Source organism: Xenopus tropicalis, chromosome 7 (genome assembly GCF_000004195.4).
Source record: "Xenopus tropicalis strain Nigerian chromosome 7, UCB_Xtro_10.0, whole genome shotgun sequence".
Classification (NCBI taxonomy): domain Eukaryota; kingdom Metazoa; phylum Chordata; class Amphibia; order Anura; family Pipidae; genus Xenopus; species Xenopus tropicalis.
The window spans coordinates 49155857-49179779 of NC_030683.2; the positions used below are offsets into that span (position 1 = coordinate 49155857).

The following is a 23923-nucleotide window of genomic DNA, read 5'->3' on the forward strand; positions in this document are numbered from 1 at the left end:
TTTTGCAATATGATATTATTCTTTATATTGTCACCTTCTTGCCTTATTTCTAAACCTCAGTAAAACAACCTCCCTTTTTATATAACTGTCTTCTAAAAAAATACAATTCCGAATGGTCACTGCTTTGCCCAACTATACAGAAGCGCGCAGAATGATTTTAGTTGCAACCAACTTTAATTTAAGTGGTTTTAGATGCAACTCACTGCTGGGAAAGCACAAATTGCCCACTGTGTCTGTAAATATAATGAGCCCTTATGTATTTTAACACAGAACGGGACAAAACTTTTGAGGGACCATCCTCTCATCTGGAAGGAATAAGTGACTACCTTGTTTACAATATCTTACCCATCTATCTGACTGATCATTATATAGGGCAGTGCTGTCCAACTGCACAGCAGTTGACCACCTGTCTGGCTGCTTTGATGGCTTACCTTTGTTTAAGATTCAAATGGTATCAGTACTGAGATTAACTGGCCCCCTGCATTGCTCACACCTCAGATTCAGGCTGTAATTCCCCTGTATTGTTTAAACATTTAATCCCCTGTACTGTTCACACCTTTTAGTTTCTGCATTGTTCACCCCTTGCAGTGTTCACACCTCAGGCTCACGCTGTAATCACCCATATTGTGTGCCATACTCTGCCTGCCCTATGTTGCCTGTGTGTGCCATATTCTGCCTGCCCTATGCTGCCTGTGTGTGCCGTACTCTGCCTGCCCTATGCTGCCTGTGTGTGCCATACTCTGCCTGCCCTATGCTGCCTGTGTGTGCCATACTCTGCCTGCCCTATGCTGCCTGTGTGTGCCATACTCTGCCTGTCCTATGCTACCTGTGAATGTCATACTCTGCCTGCCCTATGCTGCCTGTGGGAGGTGAACCTAGCAGGGTTTTATTCTGGGAGTTTGTTAGCAGTTGGATATAGCGATTAAATGGTCCCTAAGGTGTGTAATTATGTGCTGAGGGTTGCTGTGCTACCAAATTTTGGCATTTTACTGCCAATAGATTTGCCACATAAGTGCCACCTAGAATGTTATATTTATTCTGCAGAAAGCATTACCATACCTGAGTAAACCGCCCTAGAAGCTTTCTCTGTTTGTTTAAGATTGCAGCTGCCATTTTAGTTTGGTTTTCATAGCTTCCTGCTTGCAGTTTAGCCACTATAGCTCTAGATCACACATTCCTAAGGGTGGGGGAGTGAGTTTTATGAATTCTTATGGGTATGGGAGCAGGAGAGGGGAGAAAGGAGAAAACTGCAGGCCTCAGGAATGAAGGATTTTTCTGAGAGAGGAAGTCAGATACCCTAAGAACATGTTTACAAAAAAAGAGACAAGAAATCCTGTGTTTCTTTTGACAGATGACTCAGTGCAGCATTACTATAAGTGCTTACGGCTGTATTTACATACAAATGTAATTCTGAATATTAATGATTTATAGTATCGATCCACTATGTACAAACATTTTTTCTCTATGAAACGTACTGAATATTCTGTACAGAATGTCCTTCATTTAGAATCATAGTGCTAAAAAGAAAACTTTGGAACATAAATCTAAGCAATGCATTGAATCCTTGGCAGCTGTTTGTATTTGACTGGGCTGAGAAATAATGAATGCTTGTTTTTTAGAACAGTGGCAGAGGTGTGGATTGTCTCTAATTAATTTCATGTAATATACAACAAAGAAATCTCTTGGTGTTTTCACAGAATATGACCCTGAAAATTCTACTAATCCTCCAGCTCACAGTTCTGTAAAGTTGAAAGAAAAACAATTACCTATTTATATCTAACACCTGAATTGCCATTGTCAAAGATTCAGAAGGTACTAGTGGAAAGGAAATAGTGGGAACACATCTCTATTAGTCATTGGGCAAAAAATACATTTCTGTTTCCACATTGCCAAGCTGATTGGATCCAATTCAGCAGCGCTGTTTGTGATTTTTTTTTTTTTGTATTTCAACAAATCTTTATTGAATTACTCACAATTTAGTTACAGCATTGTTATCTCAGAAAAGTAGAGTATATACAAATAATCAGATGCCCATTAGATATAGATTATGAACTAAATAAGAAAGAGTAAAGGGGGGAACCAGAAAAAAGGGGAAGGAGAAGGAGGAATCGACCGCAGTGGAGGCAATGCTCGAGAGGATCCAAAGGGGATTTTTTTTTATTTAGCTATAAGAACTAAAATCACATGCTGGCTTTCAGACTATTGGGATATACTCTCCTGGGCTGGTAGTTTTCTTTAATGAAGGCACATATCTGTTTGAATGTTAATTAAGCTACCACTACGCTTCCATCTGTATTTGATTAACTATCCTATTGTTTTGTAATATGCAAGTTCAGTATGATGGCCTTTCATGCTGCTATATACATTTTCTATCAACATAGTTAACTTTCATACTTGCGGAGTTTCAGCTACCCTTGCCATGTCACCTGAAATCGTTATTATATGTCATGGAAAAAGCTGTTATTATTTATCTTTATTTTTTAGCCATGCTTCTCACTGTCATCTCCATATTTATCTCTACTTGTGCTGTTTAATCCTAGATATGCTGTGGCCCTCTTAACTAAACATAGCAAAAAGAGACCTTTTATAGTTCAACAACTATGTTGTACTGAGAGTTCTGCCCCGCAACCTAAGTAGCTGGGTAACTTATAGAAATAGGAGGATAATAAGTGCTGCAGGTTACAGTGGTTGACACTGCAATATAAATGCAGGTGCAGGTGCTATGCAATTGCTCCAATAGGTAGTCTTTCAGAGGGAGGATTCTTTCCAGAGGAAATTAGAAATGGCATTCCAGATATAATGAGCAGCAAGGCAAAAAGGTTTAAGATGGGAAACAGCAGTAGTAGTGGGGGATGCAACAAAGTTGTTGCTCTAAGAGGAGAGGAGAAGTTGTCCACAAACATATGGAGACAAAAGAGAAGAGATGTAGTGAGGTGCAGAGGAATGAAGGCCGTTGAATGTTATGAGAATGAGTTTATAAGTTATTCTTTCTTTTATGGGAAGCCATGACAAAGACTTCAGCAGGGGAGGGACCTGTACTCCTTTGTATGAGAGCAGGAGAATTCCGGTAGCAGAATTTAATGCAGACTCTAGTGGGGAGAGAAGGGAGTTAGGGATGCCAGTTAGTATCAAGTTGCAGTAGTCTAGTCAGGATAGCATGAGAGCATGCATGAGCTTTTTGGCTGTTGAGTCTTTCTTAAATTGGCAGCCGAAAACATTTAAATCAGGTAATATTCTGACTAATTCCAACACAAACAACACAAAATGAATAAGCACTTACATCATTATTATAAACTGCTTTCATCCAAATGCTAAATAATAACCTTTTCAGATAATTGATTTGCTTTCCCTTGAAATGAGAAAATTATTATAATTGGGAAAATAGATGACAAAAATATGAACTGTGGTTCTTCATGTACCTCTGTGATTATGCATCATTATCAGCATTATAATGCAATGCTAGGTACATTCACTATGCTACAAAAAAAAGTTATACTATAGCGTCTACCACTACCAGACTCTATCCATGGCCAATTCCCATACGTCCCAATTACTCATAATGTTTGTAAGACCAGCACAACTGTGATTAAAGTGAAAAAAAAGTATCATCTTTATGAACAGTGGCTGTTCATACTACATACTAAGATACATTTTTAACCTCAATTCAGGTTGTGCTGGTCTTCCAAACAGCGTGTAAGTTTTTTACCTTGCGCATGGGGCGAGTTTTTGAAGCAGAGTGCCACCCTAGTGACACACACTCTATCTTTACAGTATATAGTTGCTGGCTATAGCTGGCACTCATGAAAAATAGAAAATAAAGTGCCTGGTGCTGTGTAAAAAGGGGCCTGTATACATGTTGTCAAATCACTCTAGCCCATTTAATAACATTCCTATTTTGTTTTTTCTCTTGATTCGTATATTTTTGCTCCAAAACTAGATTTTTATTTTTTAAAAAACATGAATTTGTGTCAAAACCACAAAAAAAGTAATGTAAAAATACACCATGTAAAAGCTGTCAAGGTTGTGTAGAAGTCAATGGGAGTTCTCCATTGAGAGAACCACTGTAGACTTTAGAGGGATTCTGTCATGATTTTAATGGTGTGGTTTTTGTTACTAAATTACACTGTATTCATTGCAATTCATTCTACCATTTACATTTTTATTCTTGAACCAACAAATGTATTTTTTAGCTGTAATATTGGTGTGTAGGCAGCCATTTCAGTGCATTGTGCCTGATTCTGAACTTTCAGAAAGAGCCAGAACTGCACAATAGAACTGTTTTCAGATAAGCTATTGTTTCTCCTCCTTAGTGTACTGTAAATACAACCCAAGTCACATAATAGCAAAACATGGTTTCTCCTGCTTGGGTGCTATTCTCAAATCTACTACTTGGTGGGGCTAGTTTGCAAATGCAAACAATTTTGGAATTCATTTGATCTCTGAAAAGCTGAAATCTTCTCCAGCCTTCAGGAAGCCTGCTTTCTAGAAGTGTAAGGGGGTCTGGGGTGTCAGAAAATATTGCCTTTTGTATTTAATGTATTTGGGACTATAGTTCTTACTGCTTCTCACTGTATTCAATGTATTTTGGGTGCCACTGCCCTCTGTTTTTTACTGTATGTAATATATTTTGGGTGCCACTACTTCTGCCCCTCACTGTATAATTTATTTAGGATCTGGAGTTATTGTTCACAGAAGTCAGTGTACCACTATTTACAAGGGCATACTGTTTGTATATATATCTATATCTCCCAAACTGTGTACTGTAATCTTTTCGCTCTTAAGGATTGATTTATGTACTGTTACTGAATAACTACACTGCTGTTTGTTTTCATATCTTGTAAAGGACTGCATACAATTGTGGTGCTATATAAATAAATAAATCACAAATCATAGTCACTGCCACCCCAATGTCTCACCTCCTCATATAATAAAACCATGCTGACACAAACTCACAGTACTGTAGTTTGAAATTAATTCCAATATCTTGTCCCTTGTTGCCCCCCCCCAAAAAAAAATGTTTTTTATTTTTTACCATAGATGTCAAGCTAACAGGCCTATAGTTTTCAGACTGAAAATGTGATCCCTTTTTGAGTAAAAGCACCACATTAGCAATTTACCAATCACTTGGCACCATGCCAGATGTCAAGGAAACCTGAAATATTACATAAGGTGGTTTGACCATCATCGACTGTGCTCTTTTAATAACCCGGGGTTCCTGGACTTTTGTTTACTTTCACATGTTCTAGACTATTATGGATTAACCAGTTAGGATGCTAGTTAGAATCAAGCATAAGGTACTGTTTTATTATTCCAGAGAAAAAGAAAATAATTTATTGAAATGTAAATTGTTTGATTAAAATGGGTTCTATGGGAGATGGCCATCCCATAATTTGGAGAAATTAGATTTTTTTTTTCTCTTAGCCACATATCTGCAATGGCAGCTCAGGCAAGGCAAAAGCTGGCAATTATATCCTTTAGCCTAGTCAAAAAAAGGTTAGTGTCATGAATGGCAAAGTTACTTAGAATTAAAATACTTATTATTATTTTTAATTTTAATCTGGATCATTTTTTACTTGCTAAATCTCAGATTTGAAAAACAAAGGGGTTACCTGTTTATGGTAATTACAGGTATGGGTTCTGTTATCCAGAAATCTCTGAATTATGGGAAGGCCATCTCTGGTAGGCTCCATTTTAATGAAATAATTATAAATGTTTTCAATTATTTTCCTTTTCCGCTGTAATAATAAAACAGTATCTTATACTTGATCCCAACAAAGATATAATGAATCCTTATTGGAAGCAAACCAATACTATTGCGTTTATTTAATGTTGAATAGATTTTTTTAGTAAACTTAAAGTATGGTTATCCAAATTACAAAAAGACCCTTTATCCAGAAAACCCCAGGTTGAGAACATTTTGGATAACAGGTCCCATACCTGTATATAATTTTTGGAATACGTTATTATTATAGTTATTATTGTTGTTTTTTGTTATTAACACATATTAATAAGGCACCAACATATTCTGCAGAGATGCACAATAAATGGGTGTATACAATGAACATACATATTACAAACAAACTGATACAGAGAGCCCTATCCAAAAGAGCTTATAATCTATTCTAAAACATTAACTTAAACCTTTCAGTTGACTGTTTATTTACTTGTGAGGTATCGAGCATCACATGCAAAATTTTATTTTGTAAAACAGATAACTGAAAAAGTCCACCTTAAATACTACCCCCTCCCTTCTCCCCCTCTATGTGAATGACGTCACAGTGGATGCAGGCATCAGATAAATGTGCTTATGGAGCAACTGTTAAACCACAAGAGCACCAGTGGGGATCTGCAGAACAGCTCCCAGGTAGAATCTAACGCTTTGCCATCTGTCAGCCAGAACTAACACTACTTCCAAAGCCATAGGACACTTTCCTCTAACTTTTGCATGTTGCAGTTCACCAGACTCTTAACATATTCTATTCCTCTTAGCATTCTGTGAGAGCCTCGTGTTGTTTGGATTGTGCCTGTGCTCGCGAGGATATTGCTTGTGCCAGCTGGGGCTTACAGCACTCCATTTGTTCACTAATCACAGGGGATCAGCTGGGTTTTTTTGCAAGGCTCTCTGATCAGACTGCACAGAGACTGTTACTGCAGTAAATTCACATCAACTTTTAGTCTTTTTTTTTAACCTAATCTGACTCTGTAATTTTTTGTTAATAATTATTGGTATCCCTGTTACTCCTTTTCAGTTAACATCTTGCAATCAAATTATACATTTGTTAGTTACAAAATAAACAACTTGTTGGTAGCAAGCAGCTATAGTTGTCTTTCTGCAGGCCTGCCTGTGGATAAGTGTCCAACAATATTATGAAAAAACATAGAATGGTTTATGGATAAATGCATAATGCATTGACAAATGTTTTGTGGAACATTACTCATGTAAATGAATGATCAATATAGATATGAACACTATACACTAAGAAGTTACAAAAATTAAAAAAAATAAAGAAGCAAATATTGCACAAGTCAGGTCTGTGTGCAGTTTTATGACCCTTGTCCTAAATGTATTTACTAACATTATTTTTGGTTGCCTAAATATGAATTAGTGCCACATTCTCTATGCCAATATGCTTATTAGACAGGATAATGTATAAAGAGATACCATGTTATCTTTACCTGTTAAAACCAGAAATTAAAGTTAAGCTGTGGCATATTTGACTGAAAGGTGACAGTTAAATCAATGTTACCCACTGTTTAAATCTATTTAAATGTCATTTAATAGCATGTAATTACATAAAATAGAAAATTGATAGATGCTATAATGGGTTATTTCACGTTAAACATACACTAGATCCTGATCTGGCCCAATATTTATGACTTCACTAACCCTGGTTTTTGTGTTAGTTTCCTGCCCAAGTATTGGGCCAACTGAGAAGTGTAGGAAAAGAGAGGAATAGAAAAACTTTCCATCAGTGCTTCATTGGCAAAATAATATTACACACATTACTAACAGGAGCTGCACTTGGTAATTAAGCAAATTTTTATATACACATACACACCCATACCGCTGAACACACACACATATATATCTATATATGTATATATATATATATATATATATATATATATATATATATATATATATATATGCCATCATTTTCTTGTCCCAATCAGGTTGTTGAATGACTGGCTCCAGCTAGTCAGATTCACTGTTGGACTGACAGTCTGAGCAGCTGCTCTGGATGCCATGAGAATGCTATATGAAGCATATCAGCCTGTCTGATTCCTTTTCAGTGTGTTTCAGCAATAAATGTTTTACTGTAAGATTGACTGCAGGAACACCTGCCACACAGAGCTCCCTTACTTGTCCTTTGGGAATGTAGGCTGTATCTCACATACAGAGCAATGTAGAACTACTAGCCTGATTGTTCTCATATTATCCTAATGTTTTTACACACACCCAGATACAATTTTGCATTTGCCGCACAAACATTTTCATTGAAAAATTATAGACTGCATATTTCATTTTGATACGTGACTGATACTGGCCAATCAGAGGTCTAAAAGAGAATATTATACCCAGTGTGTGACAAGGAAATGCAGATGTACAGTTTAGCTTTGGAGCCTCTACATGAAGCTAGCAGTGGTATTCATTGTTGTACATTTTCTGGATATTTTAGCTTGAATGCGCTTTCAAGACATTACAAACAATTTAAGGTTTCTTAGCTACATACAAAAACCAGCATACTGTAAACTACCCTGCTTATGTTTCTTTGTTGTTCTCCAGTGTCATTGTCCATGGTGATTGTTTGTCCACCCAGGGTAATTCCACCCAGGTACATGCCTTTTAGAATATTGTATTTATAAAGTTAAGCAATATGTTTTGTAGTACAGAAATCTGTAATCCAGAAAGCTTTGAATTACAGGAAGGCCACCTCCTATACACTACATCACTATACACTTAATCAAATAATTCACATTTTTAAAAATGACTTACTTTTTTCTGTAATAATAAAACTGTACCTTGTACTTGATCCTAACTAAGATATAGTTTACCCTTATTGGAGGCAAAACTGTAGCCTTTGTACGCCCTTTCCCTTAGTAGACTATAGGTATGGTGATCAAATGACAGAAAGACCTCCTATCTAGAAACCCCCATGTCCCTAGAATTCTAGGTAACAGGTTCCATACCTGTATTATTTTAATGAACTGCAATCATATGTAATGTACACATGTGCAGTATTATGAGTGGCTGTGTGGGTTATTCTGTGTGAGTAAGTCATAAAAGCAGATAATCTGCTATGTAAAAATAAAAGACTTGCTGGACTGGCGCCATGGAAACAAATGCCCCACCTTGCACTTATTCTCAGTCATCATTCTTTCTAACATGAACAATGGACAGTTGACATCATTCTTTTATTTTAGTAACCACCATATATGTTTCTGACATATATGAGGGTTGATTCACTAAAGTGCGATAACGCATATTGCATGTTTTTTTGCGTTGAAATTGACACAAAAAAAATCGCAAAAAGCGTGTGTTAAGGCGCATATCGCATGCGTTAAATTTCGCGCTGCTGCATGCGTTAATTTTAACGCTTTGCGTTAATTAGTGCGCAGAAATAATTCTAACGCATGATTCACAAACACTTGGACGTGCTAAATATCGCATTAGTCTGTGCGAAAAAAATACAAGTATGTGTTGACCTTAGAGTGATGCAGCCTTCAGTTTGCAGGGAAATGGTCATTTCATACACGCCATTTACGGAAGTAATGGCGTGTATGGCTAATATGGCGTGTGGTTTTTCGCACGCGGCACATGCGTTGATTAGCGCGCGTTCCGCCAAGTACCGCACGGAAATAGTCTTCGTGACTTTTAGTGAATCGTACGTTAAAATGCGAAAAATTAGACGCGATAAAACTTTTAGCACATGATATAAATAGCGCACGTTTTAACGCACCTTAGTGAATCAACCCTATGGTTTCTCATAAAATATAAAATAATAATCCCCTCTCACACTCTTTGCACTATGTTTGTAAAGATCCACAAATAGAACACCCCCACCCTTCTTTCTTCCTCTTCTCTTGCCTCATTTCTTCTCTACACCTTTCTTCACCCCATTGTACCCTCTCGACTCATGATGACAATATTTTGCACAAATTAGGGATGCACCCAATCCACTATTTTAGTATTCAGCCAATCCCCAAATCCTTTGTGACAGATTTGGCCCAACCCTAAACTGAATCTGAATCCTAATTTGCATATGTGCTGCACACATGGTTACAAATTTTCAACTTTCGTGTTTGTCTGACTAAAAGTCACATGATTCGCTTTGGCCGTGTCCAAACCCTGATGAAAAAGGCTGAATCTTGGCTGAATCCTGGATTCGGTGCATACCTAGAACAAATACTTTAAGTTGCAGGGAAAATGCTTAGGGCATTAGGCATGTTTTAGCCCTGGTGATTAGAATGTTGCAAATCGTCCCTAAGGAAACAGCCACATATGTTTTACTTGGAAAACACTTGAGTGTAAATGCTACAGTGAACATTCCTCCAGCAACAAGCTTGTGCCATTGGTGAGCACCCAGTCTGTCACTTGAAGTGTAGACTGACCATACAAATCACACATAGTTTGTGTATCACCTATCACATTTAGAATTCCCGCAAGGATATCCCAGGAGTTTAACTGCCAGTAAGATCCTTGCCCAATTCTCACATTTAATCTCTGATGGGAGGTCACAGAATCTCAGACATAAAGCATGACAGGACTGATGGGTTTTGACAGCAATGAAGAACTTCCTTATGCACAAATCATAAATGCAGCATTTTAAAGTGTAAATAAAACATTTGCTTTCTATCTCTACTGGGCTAAAAATGACATTTTATTTGCAGGCAAAAAACAATTTTATATTAATGGTAGCATCCTTGTCCCTCCATAGTTCAGTAGTTCCACTTCCCTGTTTCACTGTTTAATAGAGTATCTCTAAAATGTATTTTACTGATGTAATAACTGTTACTATAAAATGGTAGACAAACCTTCTGTGCTCTGTACAGAAACCACTCCGCAACAGCTGGAGAGTCATAGAACCCCTCCCCTTGTCTACCATTAAGTTAGATTTTAGCACTGTTTGTAGCTCTTCCTAGAAAGCCAAATGGGAAGCTGTTCCATTATGTTTATTATACATGTTCTTTTATTTCACATAGCAGATTTGGTGATAAAATGGATGTGGTTAGCATTAAAAATACATGCTTAGGGAGGGCAGAGCCAACCAAGATGCACATTCCACTATGAAACACAGTGCAGAATGTATATATGAAGGGAATGTGTGCCATTAATTAAAGAGTTTAGAATAAGCTGTCAGCTTTATGGAAACTACGCATCCAAATGAACAATGAATATAATCCATCATGCCGGTCTGTGCCACCATTATCTGACCTTTGCAAAACTGTCTTTTTGCAGATTGCATTGTCGTTGTTTATCTTTTAATGGCTCTATTTCCAAATATTATTTTCTGTTTTAATAACCACATATATGTTACATAATCTTATGAAAGAAAAAATGTCCTGTGGCATTCTTTATCTCTCTTTCATGGAACATTTAAAGTAACAAAGTGCTTAGGACTGCCAAAGAGAGAATCAGAAATGTCTCTGAGCTTTAGCACAGAAAAGCTATAGTGGTTTTAATAAGGTTCTAAGAAGTCGCCACACTTGATAAAATATTATCAGGGATACTTTGCTGTTGAAAAATAATTTTATCCAACATAGAATAGTACCATAAATCTACTACACAGAAAATGCTGCATGGGGTTGGTTCTTGCAGTTTTATTGGGAGCACCCATTTTGGTATACTGTAGCTTACTGTGTGAGTGCAGACACTGGCAGTTGGAATCCTTTTCATTTTTGAAAACCTGCAATATTTACTGGAATAGAGATAGATGAGCAACAATGGAACAGAGATAGAAGCAGCGGTTCCAACAGCTGTTCGGGGACCTAAGGGTTCTGAGGGCCTGTTATACACAATTGTAACATGCAGTATGGGTTCCAAACAGGTCATCTTCTTCAAAGTTTGGGGGCATGAATAAATTAAACTGTGCAGACCAGTAACTTCTACTCAATTCACTTTGACTCATTCAAGTCAAGTCAAAAATAGGTACTCTCCCTGGAAACATGGACTTTTAGTAACTATGCTGTGTCAGCTGTCCTTTTTTTGGTAGGGAGGGACAAGTCCCTTACCTTATGTCCCTTACCGTATCAGCTTCTGTGTGTACCTAGTTTGCTTTGCCAATAATTTTCTGCTTTTCCAGACAAAAGTTGAGCTGAGTTTCAACAGCCACTTTTTACACAATTCTGCTCATACTCCATAATCAGAATCCTACTGGTTCCAATCTGACATCAGTAGAGGTTTGTTGGCCAGTTTAGCTGCCAGTGTGTGTAGCCAAATTGGCCAGTGATCTGCCACTTATACCTTTATGAGCACAGAATAAGTCAGGGCATGATTTCATATGATTGGGTCTATGGCGAAGTTCATTTAAGCATTACAGTATATGCAACATCAGCATAATAACACCTTTGTGTATTGTTGCACATAATGGCACCACAACTTAAGTGTGATTAACCAAAGTGGATGTTAATTAGCGACTGAATTGGCAAATCTTGGGAAGTCATGTGCATATTGTGGCTTGTACTATTATTCTGGACATAGACATACTGTATCTATGCAGGAGTGCATCTAATAAGTCTTTTTTAGTGCGGGACACACTTCCTGCCATAAAGCAGGAAAGGACTTTTGCTGTCTGTTAGGATGCAATAGTTGCTACTGGAATCCCTCCATGAAGAACTACGACAGCAGGGGCACAGTAGGAACAGTTGTTAGCAACTGACAGAAAACTAGTTAAATGGTATGCAAGAGAACAGGAGGAAAAACAACAATGACCAACAGTAAAACAATTTACTGACTACATAATGCTACATTTTTTTTGTTGGGAACCTCAGTTTTAGAGCAATCTATAAAAAGGGAAGGTTTTATTTCTTAAAGAATTCCATTGTGTATGATTCTCTGTAAGTATTGAGCCAATATCTTGTTTAACCAAATCTAGAAGTTAATTACAGAATGGTGTTAATTGCACTGTTTCTATTGTATTCACTTAGGGGCAGATTTCTCAAAATGTGGGATTACACCTCCCCACAGAAAAATTCACTCACTTTCTACTCATTTCTATGAAGATTTTTTTAAAGCGTATATATGAATGGGTGAAAGTTTGCGTTCACCATTTGATAAATATACTTATAAAAGTGAGCTCTAATTTCACATTTTGATAAATCTGGCTCTAATATTATGCTGCAGTTTATTGCATTTATACATTAAATTGCTTGCACATGGTCTTTACCTGTACAGGTATTCCATTGCTTATATGGAAATCCGTTATCCAGTCCCCGAATTACAGGAAGGCCAACTCCCATATTTAAATCATTCTAATTTTAAAAAATGTATTTCCTTTTCTCTGTGATTATAAAACAGAACCTTGTACTTGATCCTAACTGAGATATAAATAATCCTTATTAGAAGCAAAACAATCCTATTGGGTTTATTTAATGTTTAAATTATTTTTTAGCAGACTTAAGGTATAGAAATCAAAATTATGGAAAGATCCCTTATCTGGAAAACCCCAGGTTTCAATAAGAATCCTGCAGTGTAGTAAAACAAAAAATGTATTTGTACGTGTCTAAATAATTATTTGTTTTATTATTTTATGTCACTGCATGCCTGTTGAATTTTACATTCCTTATACGTGTTTAATTTGTTGAGAAGAAAAAGAGGACTACAAGTATGTTAGAAAGATCCTTTTGACTGGTATGAGGCAATAATAGATCTCTGAGTCACAGAATCCTTTCCTGGGAGGTATTTGGTTACATACCTTTTAAGGACCCAGCTCAGCTGGGATATCTGTATCTGCATTATACCTCCCGTCTATTCTTAGGTGGCACTTCAAGCTGTCTGAACAGGCAAGGCTACAATTACCATATATTTGTGTGAACCAAGTAGTTTTCTTGAATCTCCCTATTTTTTTTATTTGCCAGTTGACCTCTGTGAAACATTTTATTTCTTTCCTTTTCACAGAGCCTTTGAGTGGCTGTGCTAAAAATCTGTAAAAATGGCTTACAATGTTTCCCTCTCTGGACCTGGACCGTGGGGATTCCGTCTGCAAGGAGGAAAAGACTTTAACATGCCCTTGACCATCTCCAGAGTAAGTGCATTTATAAGTAAGGCTAAAATGCTTTAGTGGGGACATCAGCCTGCAGGAACAATTTAAGATTTAAGTGGTTGAACATCATTAAAAGAAAATGTATACAAGTTATTAAATAAGTTGGTCATAAATCTAAAATATAATTGGTCATAGGATAAATACCAAAATGTTTTTCTGTGTTCTGCTGGTATGTACATTTTATATCATCATCTTAAATGCTGAAATATTTCATTCAGCAGTTCATAAATTATTTTACACCATATCTCTATGTATGGGCATGCAGTAAATACTGAGATATTGCATGAATATGAAAGGTAAGAAGAATTGGGGCTGGTCACTTCCTGGTCAGGAGGAGACTATATTATATTATACATGAGAAAGCAAAGAGAGTAACGGGAAGTGCTTCCCCTAACCAACTGAAAAAGATTCATAAATAGTTGTCTCTCACAAAAATGATTTTGCACCATATTTCTATGTATGGGCATGCAGTAAATACTAAGATATGGAATGAATATTAAAGGCAGGAAGAATTGGTGCTGGTCACTTCATGGTCAGGAGGAGACTATATACTGTATAGTATTATAATATATAATATTTAGTGTTATATATGAGAAAGTGAGAATGAGAAGTGGAAATGAGAAAAAAATTATATGAAACAAAAGTTGCATAAAAAAACTTTATCAAATTTGAAAAATATGTTAGTTCGTCCCTATATTTTAAACCCAACGTTTTGATTTGAAACTAAGCATTGAATGCATACAGTGTGAGTATTTCCTTTGATTGTAAGAGGGATTGGTACTTGCTATCTGCATAGATCACACTACTGAAGGGCTAAGTACAAATGCCTTGTATATAGGATTTTATTAGAGATAATTAACACTTCAGTTTAATATGCAAATATTATTTTACAAGTTAAGAAGACATGACATTAGAGATCTAATACAGGTATGGGATCCGTTATCTGGAAACCCTGTAATTGTTATTATTATTATTATTATTAACATTTATTTATAAAGCGCCAACATATTCTGCAGTGCTGTAATGATCACTTTCTCTGCACTATTGAAATACATTCCTTAAAAACAATGAGAGCAGTGATAATATCTTTGCCATAGTGCTGCTGAACAAGTTTGTAGGTACAACACTTTTATGGGGTGTCGTTTTACTGTGCTACAGATGCTGTTTCAGAAAGCTTGCACAACAGTCCTTACCACAGGTATATTTACTGGCAATGCCTTATTCAGGACTGATATATATTTGAATACAAAGAGGATTGAGGGAATAACCTCAACACCATTTAGATGGCAACAGGCCCGGATTGGCAATCTGTGGGTTCTGGTAAATGCCAGAGGGGCTGCTGTAAGATGCCATAGACAGTCACTGTTTAGTGGGCTGGTGGGGGGCTGTTTGGGCCTCTGTATACATTTAATGCCAGGGCATATTTTGAATCCCAGCTCCGACCTGATATAAATACCTTTATCCAATTAGTATTTCTTTTATTGTCCTATTTCACATGTCTCCTGGTACCTGGGAGAATCCCTCCTTGTCACATTAGCAGAGCTCAGCTTGAAACATCCATTTCCTTCTCTGCAGCTGTTTTTGGCTTGCAGCACAGCAGCCCTATTTGCTTGATCCCCTGCAAGTAAACCAGTCAATATCTCAAAGATCACTGGGGAGTCACTGATTATAAAGGGAAGCTGTTGTGCCCAGTTACTCTTAGCTGTTAAGTTGCACTTGCATTGATTTATTTTTCGCTTTTATTGATTTTTTTCTTTTTTTTGCTCTTTTCAAAAGCATGATGTATAAAATAGCATCAGCACCAGCTGTTCATATTAGTACTGCAGTATTAGCAAGAAATAACTAACTTTTGCAGAACCCCCACAATAAAAATACACATGAGGAATTATTATCCAAAAATGAGATTTAAGGTGGTTGGAAGGGATGAGCATTTTGATGGTTAAACTCATACAAGTAAGGACAAATTGAAAAATTGTGAACATTTAAATACTATTCACAAAAGTATTTGCAGCTACACAGGCTAACTGCTATAAGCTACAAGCACCAATGTATTGTTAATCCTGGTCTGAGGAATTGTGTGCAAATTGCTTGCAAGCTGCAAAGTACAGGGTGCAAGGGAGCCCTGGAATTTCCAACTGCATTGAGAAGGTATGACTTCAGGGTTCCCTTTTTCCGCTTTGTACAACTGAATTGCACCTAATTAACTGCACTATAATTAAGTTTCTAACACCATATACATAGGAGAGTCCCATAACATTAATAAGTTGGCCTATTCTACTAAGATATATTGAAATTGCTCATTAATTAGGGCCTTATTGGGCCCCTTACACTTCTGAGCCCTCCTCACACCCACACTGACTAAGAGAAATAGGTTCTGTAACTTGTGCACAAGTTGTGGCACATACATTTTAGCAACACTGTGAGTAAAATGAAGCACTTTGCACTACATTTTACAACCCCCTCTATGTAATAAAAGTCTCTATGCTTGACCAGGTGTAGTTACCCATAGCAACCAAGCAGATGTTAGTTTTTAAACAGCTATTCAATACTTCCTGCTGATTGGTTGCTATAGAGGTAGTTTTGTATTTTTTATAACATTACTCCAATATTATTTTGGTTTACCTTCTGAAATCCTAAGAGCTACTCCTACCAGCTCAATCACCTTAACAGCCAGGTAGGCAGACAAGCAGACCAAATACATGAGGGCACATTTACAAGCATATACAATGTGCATACAATCTATCACATTTTTTACCCACTGTGCGGCTTTATTTCCCAGAAATCCAGTGTAATTGGAATGAAGTGGAACATAGTATTAAACTTTCATGCAGTATCCCAATGCAAACTCAAAGTTGCTTCTTTTGGCCAATTGTGCACAAGTTGCAGTGTCACTTGGAGTGTGTCAGTGGGATGTAAAATGCATTCGTCTTGGCACAGCGACGGCATATATTATGTGCAAATTAGTTGTTTCGATACAACACAAAAAAGGTTTCCAGAAAGTATGAGGACTTGCTTGCATCCATGAGCTTTGTACTTTAAACCATGCAGTAATAAAGGCAACGTGCAGCAGCTGTCAGTTTGGTTCAATATGGAACTATCAAGGAGTGTGTATACATACAAGTAGCTTTGTGATTTCCATTTTGATGCATACAACTTTGTGCCTGTTTTGTGCACATTATGCTGAAACCTGCAACAGCAAATATGCCCTTTGGTGGACTAAATTAACCAGAACAGGCCTAAACATTTTTATTTAATTTGCCAGTTGTTTTAGATAACCACTTGGACATGCAGATGTGATAAGCATAAATATCCAGCCCTATATCCAGCCCACACATGATTAAATATTGGGCAAATTTGGTCCAGTTTGGTCTGACATTATGGAACCCTTATGGGTCAGCATTAGAGACTGTATTAATATAAATATGTCTACCTACCCAAAAAGGGATCACTAGCCTTGCATCAATAAGCCACTTATTGTCCTAGAGAAACCTGCAGAGGGAGGGCTTTGAAATACCCCAGTTATATCTCTTCAAAACCCATATTATGGCAAAGCATGAATCAGAAACCTATAAAAATTCTGATTTTAGAAATAACTGTATTGTTTTAAATCTATTAAGATATTTATATTCCAAACTCCAATTTTGAAATAATCCCATTGTGTGGCTAGTATGCTTAAAGTAGTTTTAATATCGTATATTTCATTGTTTACGGGCTTGAGCTATGTAGAATAAGAAAAGCACAAGAAACTGATTAAATGGAGAGAATTCCTTAAGTGCAGTCATGCAGGAAAAATAGGCAGGTATTACAGGCACAGCTCATAGAGAAACATGTAATCAATATGGACTGTTCAGTTTGTCTTTGTAACACGATATTCCCCTTTCTGGCCTTTAGTAGATTCAAAGCAGAGTATGGTTAATTTCAGCTTCACAATGATAATTATATAAAGAAAATGTTAATGATGTTTTCTACTATAATAGCCAGCCTTTGTAATCTGCACCTCATACCTTTCCCAGTCAATTTCCCTGCTCTTTGAAGCGTATAATGATGATCTTTTTCAGAAAGTTTTTATTATGGCCATGGTTTATTGAAACTAGTGGATGGCAAATGTATTCTGTTATTTATATATGCATTAGTAATGAGAAGAGGGAGAATGTATGTATGTATATATATATATATATATATATGTGGACCAGCAAATTAACAGCTCAGTCAGGTGGACAAATGATCATCCTACAGTATATAGACTAATACCTCGAGTGACTGCAACACTTTTTAAACAGGGCAGGATTATCCTGGACACATTTGTGTTTAGATCTCCCTTGATATATAAAATCCATAGTTAAACCTAATATTTAGGCAAGAAATACCACACATTTAAAGGACCATTATATATTGGCCTTATTATTTATCGTTATCAGTCATGTAGAAAATGAGAGGTTAATGTACATTTACTCTGGTTTTGTCCTATCTTCTGTAAAGTGTTTGCTTTTGTTAAGGGTTTACTGAGGCCTAGTTATATCAAAAGCATACAGCTTTTACAATATTTGATATTTTAATATCCATGGCCAACTTGGTACAATTCTTTTCAATCCTGCTGTTAGTTTCAGTTTTATACAATATGCCATTCTTTCAGGTTTGGCAACAGCTTTATTCAACACGTCCTATATTCTTTTCAGGGACTGATGTAAACAGCACTATATAAATAATGAATAATAATACCACTGTTTGTTTGCAAAAAGCCAATATGGGTTGTTGTCTTATTATTAAATCGCAATTAGTGAAGTGGGGACTGGCCCACAACCCACAGGTTGGGTGGGTTCGGTCTGACCTCCATAAATCATAGGAGGGTTGGGTATGGGCCTAGCTCTTCTGTAACTTTTCAAAATGTGTATATCATTTTTGTACCATTTACAAGACATATATGGTTATAAAACTAGGTTGGTTGCCTAGGAGCATTAACCCATAGCAACCAATAAACAGATATAATTTACTTGTCACCTGTTTAAATGCAAACATCTTACTGGTTGCTATGGGTTACTGCTCCTGGCAAACTTAGTGCCTTTTATTACATATGGGGGATAGACTGCAGTTCCCACCACCAACATTTCCCTTCCTTATCTGTTTTCCTCTTGAAACGCAAGGGGCCAGCAGCCATCCTGTCTGTTCTGTATCTCAGCTGGAGCCAATCGGAAACCAGCTACTGCTTGTTTTTTGCTTGGCTTTCACTGCTGAGGGCAGCTTAGCCTTCAATTACTTGGATTCCAAGAGTCACTGCAAACACGAGGCAGGACTGGGCATTATTGTCGATTTCCCAGAAAAACTACAGTGAGACATTAGCATTAGGTGGTTTTGAATACTGCTTTTCAAAAATTTTATGACAGTATTTTTAAATGAGAGAACATTTGTAAAGATTCAAATTTCCAATGTAAATCTCAAAGGTGCATTGTTATACATTTCCTAGACTGAATAGGTATACTGCTGCTTATAGGTATTTCCATTTAAAAATCCAAATGTCAAACAAAAATTTTAATTTTTAGTCTCCTTGTTCTTTAATTTGTAGTTTGTTTTTTTTTAAAATATGAGTTTCAGAGCATAATAGTGATTTTTTCAGTTGCTGTATTAAAGGGTTTATACTCACTAATGCTGTGTTGGTTTGCAATGGATCCATAACCCTTACACAGCCACCTTGGCCTTATGAAATGTTACCAAATTTAACATGATATATATAGCAAGAGAGTTTACATATTGCGATTGAATATGAAAGTACATTTGGTTTTACATTTTACCTATATTGGGTTTTCTATATTTTTTATGTTAATAAGGATATTTTCAGGCATGAAGAAAAAACAGACTATAATATATTTAAAATATTATATTTAATATTTGTTATAACTTTATAACTTTTGATTTGCTATTGGCAATTTATGAAAGACAAGGGAGAAAGCTATGGGCTATAGTTCTTTTAAATAAATTCTTAACAACAATTATTTTGCTTCCTTTGGCTTGGTACTGGAATTATGTAGTAAAATATTTGCACTGTACTTCACTCTTTTTTGTGGTCAAGTCACATCTGAAAAAATGTCATTTAATGCCACTTGCTGTATCAGACAGTAGCAGGTGGCCAATAATGTGACCACAAAAGTCTAATATACACGATAAACAAATGGACAAATTCGTTTTCCATGTAGGTCACTAAAACTGAAATTATAAAGGCTAAGGGGCTGATTTACTAAGACACGAATTCGAATCCGAATTGGAAAAATTCCGATTGGAAAACGAACATTTTGCGACTTTTTCGTATTTTTTGCGATTTTTTCGGCGCCTTTACGACTTTTCGGAAATTATCACGACTTTTCCGTTACCAATACGATTTGCGCGGAAAAACGCGAGTTTTTCGTAGCCATTACGACTTGCGCGAAAAAACGCGAGTTTTTCGTAGCCATTCCGAAAGTTGCGCAAAATCTGCCGATTTTTTTCGTAGCGTTAAAACTTGCGCGAAAAGTCGTACCTTTTTCGTAGCGTTAAAACGACGTTTTGCGCAAGTTTTAACTCTACGAAAAAATCACGTCTTTTCGCGCAAGTTTTAACGCTACGAAAAAATCGCCAGATTTTGCGCAACTTTCGGAATGGCTACGAAAAACTCGCGTTTTTTCGCAAAAATCGTATTGGTAACGAAAAAGTCGCGATAATTTCCGAAAAAATCGCAAAATACCGATCATTACTAAAAAAAACGCAATCGGACGCATTCGGCCCGTTCGTGGGTTAGTAAATGTGCCCCTAAGTGTACAGTAACCACACTCCATTTTAATGTTTTATCAATTCCTGTGAATGCATTAAACCTGTCAATAGGTAAGAACTATTTTGTCAAAAGGACTGTAATCATTACAATATTTGCTTCTTCTATTTAAAGTTATGTTCAGTCCAACAGTACTACGATCACTGTGACTTTAACTGAGCGTGTTGCTCCATTCTTTGGTTGCCATTTGTTATGAACAGATGCATAAGCAAAGAAAATGCTCTCATACATTGGCTTTTTACCCCCCTCTGTCCTTTTGAAGCTCTGTTATCTCCTAATTTTAGATGCACAGGATTAGACTGGGTTCAGGTGATTAGCAAATTGAAAGAGGTTCCAGGGTGGTCAGAGCAGTAGGTCACAGTCAATCAAACAGTGACAGGTGAAAGAACATTTGTGTGCTCCCCTAAGAGAGAGTATAGTTAGTGTTGTTCCCCATCTAAAAATAAACGAGAGGCAAATTCTTCTGAAGTTTTTTTTTTTTTTTTTACAGTTTGTATCTAGCTGTCAAGTTATCACAGACACAATCTGATAATCCTGGTTTACAGCTGGTTTAGAAAGTGAAATGGCAGTTATAGGGTAAGGTTGAGTTACACTCCTTTGGTCCCAATGGTGATGTTAACTATCTCAGAAAGGGATGTTACTATCATTATATTTGCTTCTAGTGAAATTAATATCCAGACTCTTCTGCTTGAGACCCTGTGCAAATCCTTCTAGAGAAGTGGTGTTTAAAAATAACTTCCTTGCAGCCCTTAAATAGTTATGTGGGATAAAGCAAAATTAGTTTTCATAAACATTATCTAGAATATCCCATTTATTATGTAAAGAGATTAGCATACTAATAAAAAGATTAATGTAAATCCATTATGGAATTTAAAGGGGACGTGTCACCTCTTATCTAAAAATATTTTTTTAAGTGGGCATGTATTTAATTTAGCCCTTGTTTAAAGCAGAATAAAACTACGGCTTTACAGAAACATTAGCATAATATACATGGTGGTGGGGAGTAGTGCAGCATGGCAGGGCAGTGGGCAGGCAAATTCTTGAACAGAGAAGACTGGGCAAATTATGAAATCTAAAAAGAAAATACCTTCTCTTGATAGGTAATTTTATATCCCGAGGAAATTTCATGCATAGATTCATGAGTTAACATAATACACTTTTGTTTTTTTTAGCTGAGAGCATTGTTTTGATTATTAAGCAATATAAAAATGTGTGTCACCCAAGTATGTGGGTCAGTTCCTAGAGCCACATTAAGAAAGAAACTGAACATAGCAAAATGAAACCACTGATTAAGGTTCCCCTCTCAGCAACCGGCAAGGGTCATGGCAGAAATTGAGTAATATTGAGTTCAACAAAATCTATTTGACTACTCAGTGCTATCAAACTCCATTCTGTTATGTGTGATATGGTACTGCTGGGCTCCAACATCACTGAATTGCTTATCCTCACAGTGCAACACAGTGCAGATGAACAGGGGCTTAATGATTTGGTACACTTAAATTATCCACTCACCTCAATATGAGTACTAACACAGAATCAGTCTACTTTATTAGTTATTTATGAATGGTAAGGACAGTTAGTAAATCTGCCCCTAATATTATTTTTAAGCAGTGACCACATAGTCCTGAAATCATTTCAGATGAAAAAATCCCTGCTACAGAAGTAAACATAAGCAACAAATGTCATGTATATTAATCTAGAATTAGTCATGGCAAAATATGTCCTTTGATGGAAGAAAAAAATGTAGCTTGATAGTTCTAACAATTCATGCAAGTGGATCTCCTGAGTGAGGCTTAGTGGGTATTGTCTTAACAGGGTGGAGGCCACTCATGCACTGGGCCAAATTAAGCTAAGCCTGGGGACCAAAGATTGCATCATATGATCTAAAGAGGCTGGGGAGGCCAGTTGGTGAGCCAGATGCACAGGCCAATAAATTACCAATTCAGACTGAAGGGAATGAATTGCCAGCTTTTATTAATCTGTGCATGGCCAGCTTAATTCTTAATTATGGCCATTTAAAAATGGCTTATTTAGAAATGTAAACCACTGATTGCTATGGGGAATATGGAAATGTATACATATGTAACAATCATTTACATATCTTTAACATAGGGCAAAGTTTCCTTAATCAACAAAATAGATTTGTCCTATGCTCATTTTGAAATTTTGAAATTTGGACAGCAGTTTATGACCTAGATACTCTGTTCCTTATTTTGTCACATTTTTTATCCAAATTATCATGCAGTGTCAAAGGGTCCATAGCACACATGAAATTAGTCATTGTCTGACAACAGGGAATTAGGACTTTAGGAATTAGGGATGAACATTGTCTGGCAACAGGAAGATTTTAAATATTTTGTGCAAATTACCCCCTTTGGAACTGTTAAAAATGTGTCAATATAATGTAACCTGTGGCTACAACTATAGTCATAGAAATGACTCCACTCACTGAGTAGTGAGCACTGAACTTGCCATCTCTGACTTCACTTTGTCCACTGCTGTGACAGGGTGTGGTGGCCTGCGCAGCAACAAAAGATTTTTTGAAAGCATAAAGATCCTTTAGGGAAATGTCAGATGGAGCAAAATGTTGTCCATTGGCAATTTCCCCTTTGTAAGGGGAAAATACCTTGTAATCCAGAAGAATAAGAATAGTTACTGCAACATATAAAACACTTTACAGGCAGTGATCAAAAACATTACTTGTTCATTTATTCATTTAGGAAAATAATCCCAAACTACGTATTTGTATGTGGCATATGTTTGTGAACCTTTGCTTTAAGTAAGGGGTGTTCCCCTTTCCCCGCGTGCATTGGCTTGAAAGAATATTTGCCCATTTCTCCCTTCAGAACAGCTTCAACTCAGGGAAGTTGGTGTACTTTTATGAAATGCTGGCTACAGATACTCGCACAACATTTAAGGTCAGGACTTTGACTTGGCCATTCGAAATCATTAACTTTCTTCTGTTTTGCCCATTGTTTTGTAATTTGACTTGTGTGTTTAGGACTGCTGTGTTGCTACATGACCCACTTTCCCTTGTGCTTCAGTTTGTGGACAGATACCTTAATATTTTCCTGCAGAATTTGCTGCTACAATCACAATTCAGAGCCAATGGTAGCAAAGCGGGCCCAAAGCCATAATACTGCCACCATCATGTTTCACGTGTCATCATCATGTTTGGATAAGGTTCTTCTGCTGAAATGCACTGTTTACCTTTTATTCAAGCCAAAAAGTTTTAATTTGTCTCATCCATCCAAGAACATTCTTCCAATAGCCTTATGATTTACCTCTGTGGTCCTCAGCAAATGTAGGTGGACAGTGATGTAATTTTTGGAGAGCTAGATCTCTGGTGTTTATATCAGTCAGA

The 23923-nt window shown here is 36.7% G+C and overlaps 1 protein-coding gene across 22 annotated transcripts in view; it reads left to right on the forward strand.

Moving 5' to 3' along the window:
• The first annotated feature begins 6278 nt into the window (after positions 1 to 6278).
• The window catches only part of ldb3 (LIM domain binding 3), a 108119-nt gene continuing 90474 nt past the window's right edge, over positions 6279 to 23923 (forward strand). For 9 of the 22 annotated variants that reach the window (XM_018095316.2, XM_031904925.1, XM_004916311.3 and 6 more), the window contains exons 1-2: positions 13411 to 13503; positions 13619 to 13745. In XM_018095316.2, the coding sequence (XP_017950805.1) occupies positions 13653 to 13745 (93 nt within the window). In that variant the 5' untranslated portion in view covers positions 13411 to 13503; positions 13619 to 13652. Of the gene's footprint in view, positions 6365 to 13410; positions 13504 to 13618; positions 13746 to 23923 lie in introns of those variants that run through there. The other 13 variants (XM_012966288.2, XM_031904929.1, XM_012966289.2 and 10 more) reach the window with 4 other exon arrangements.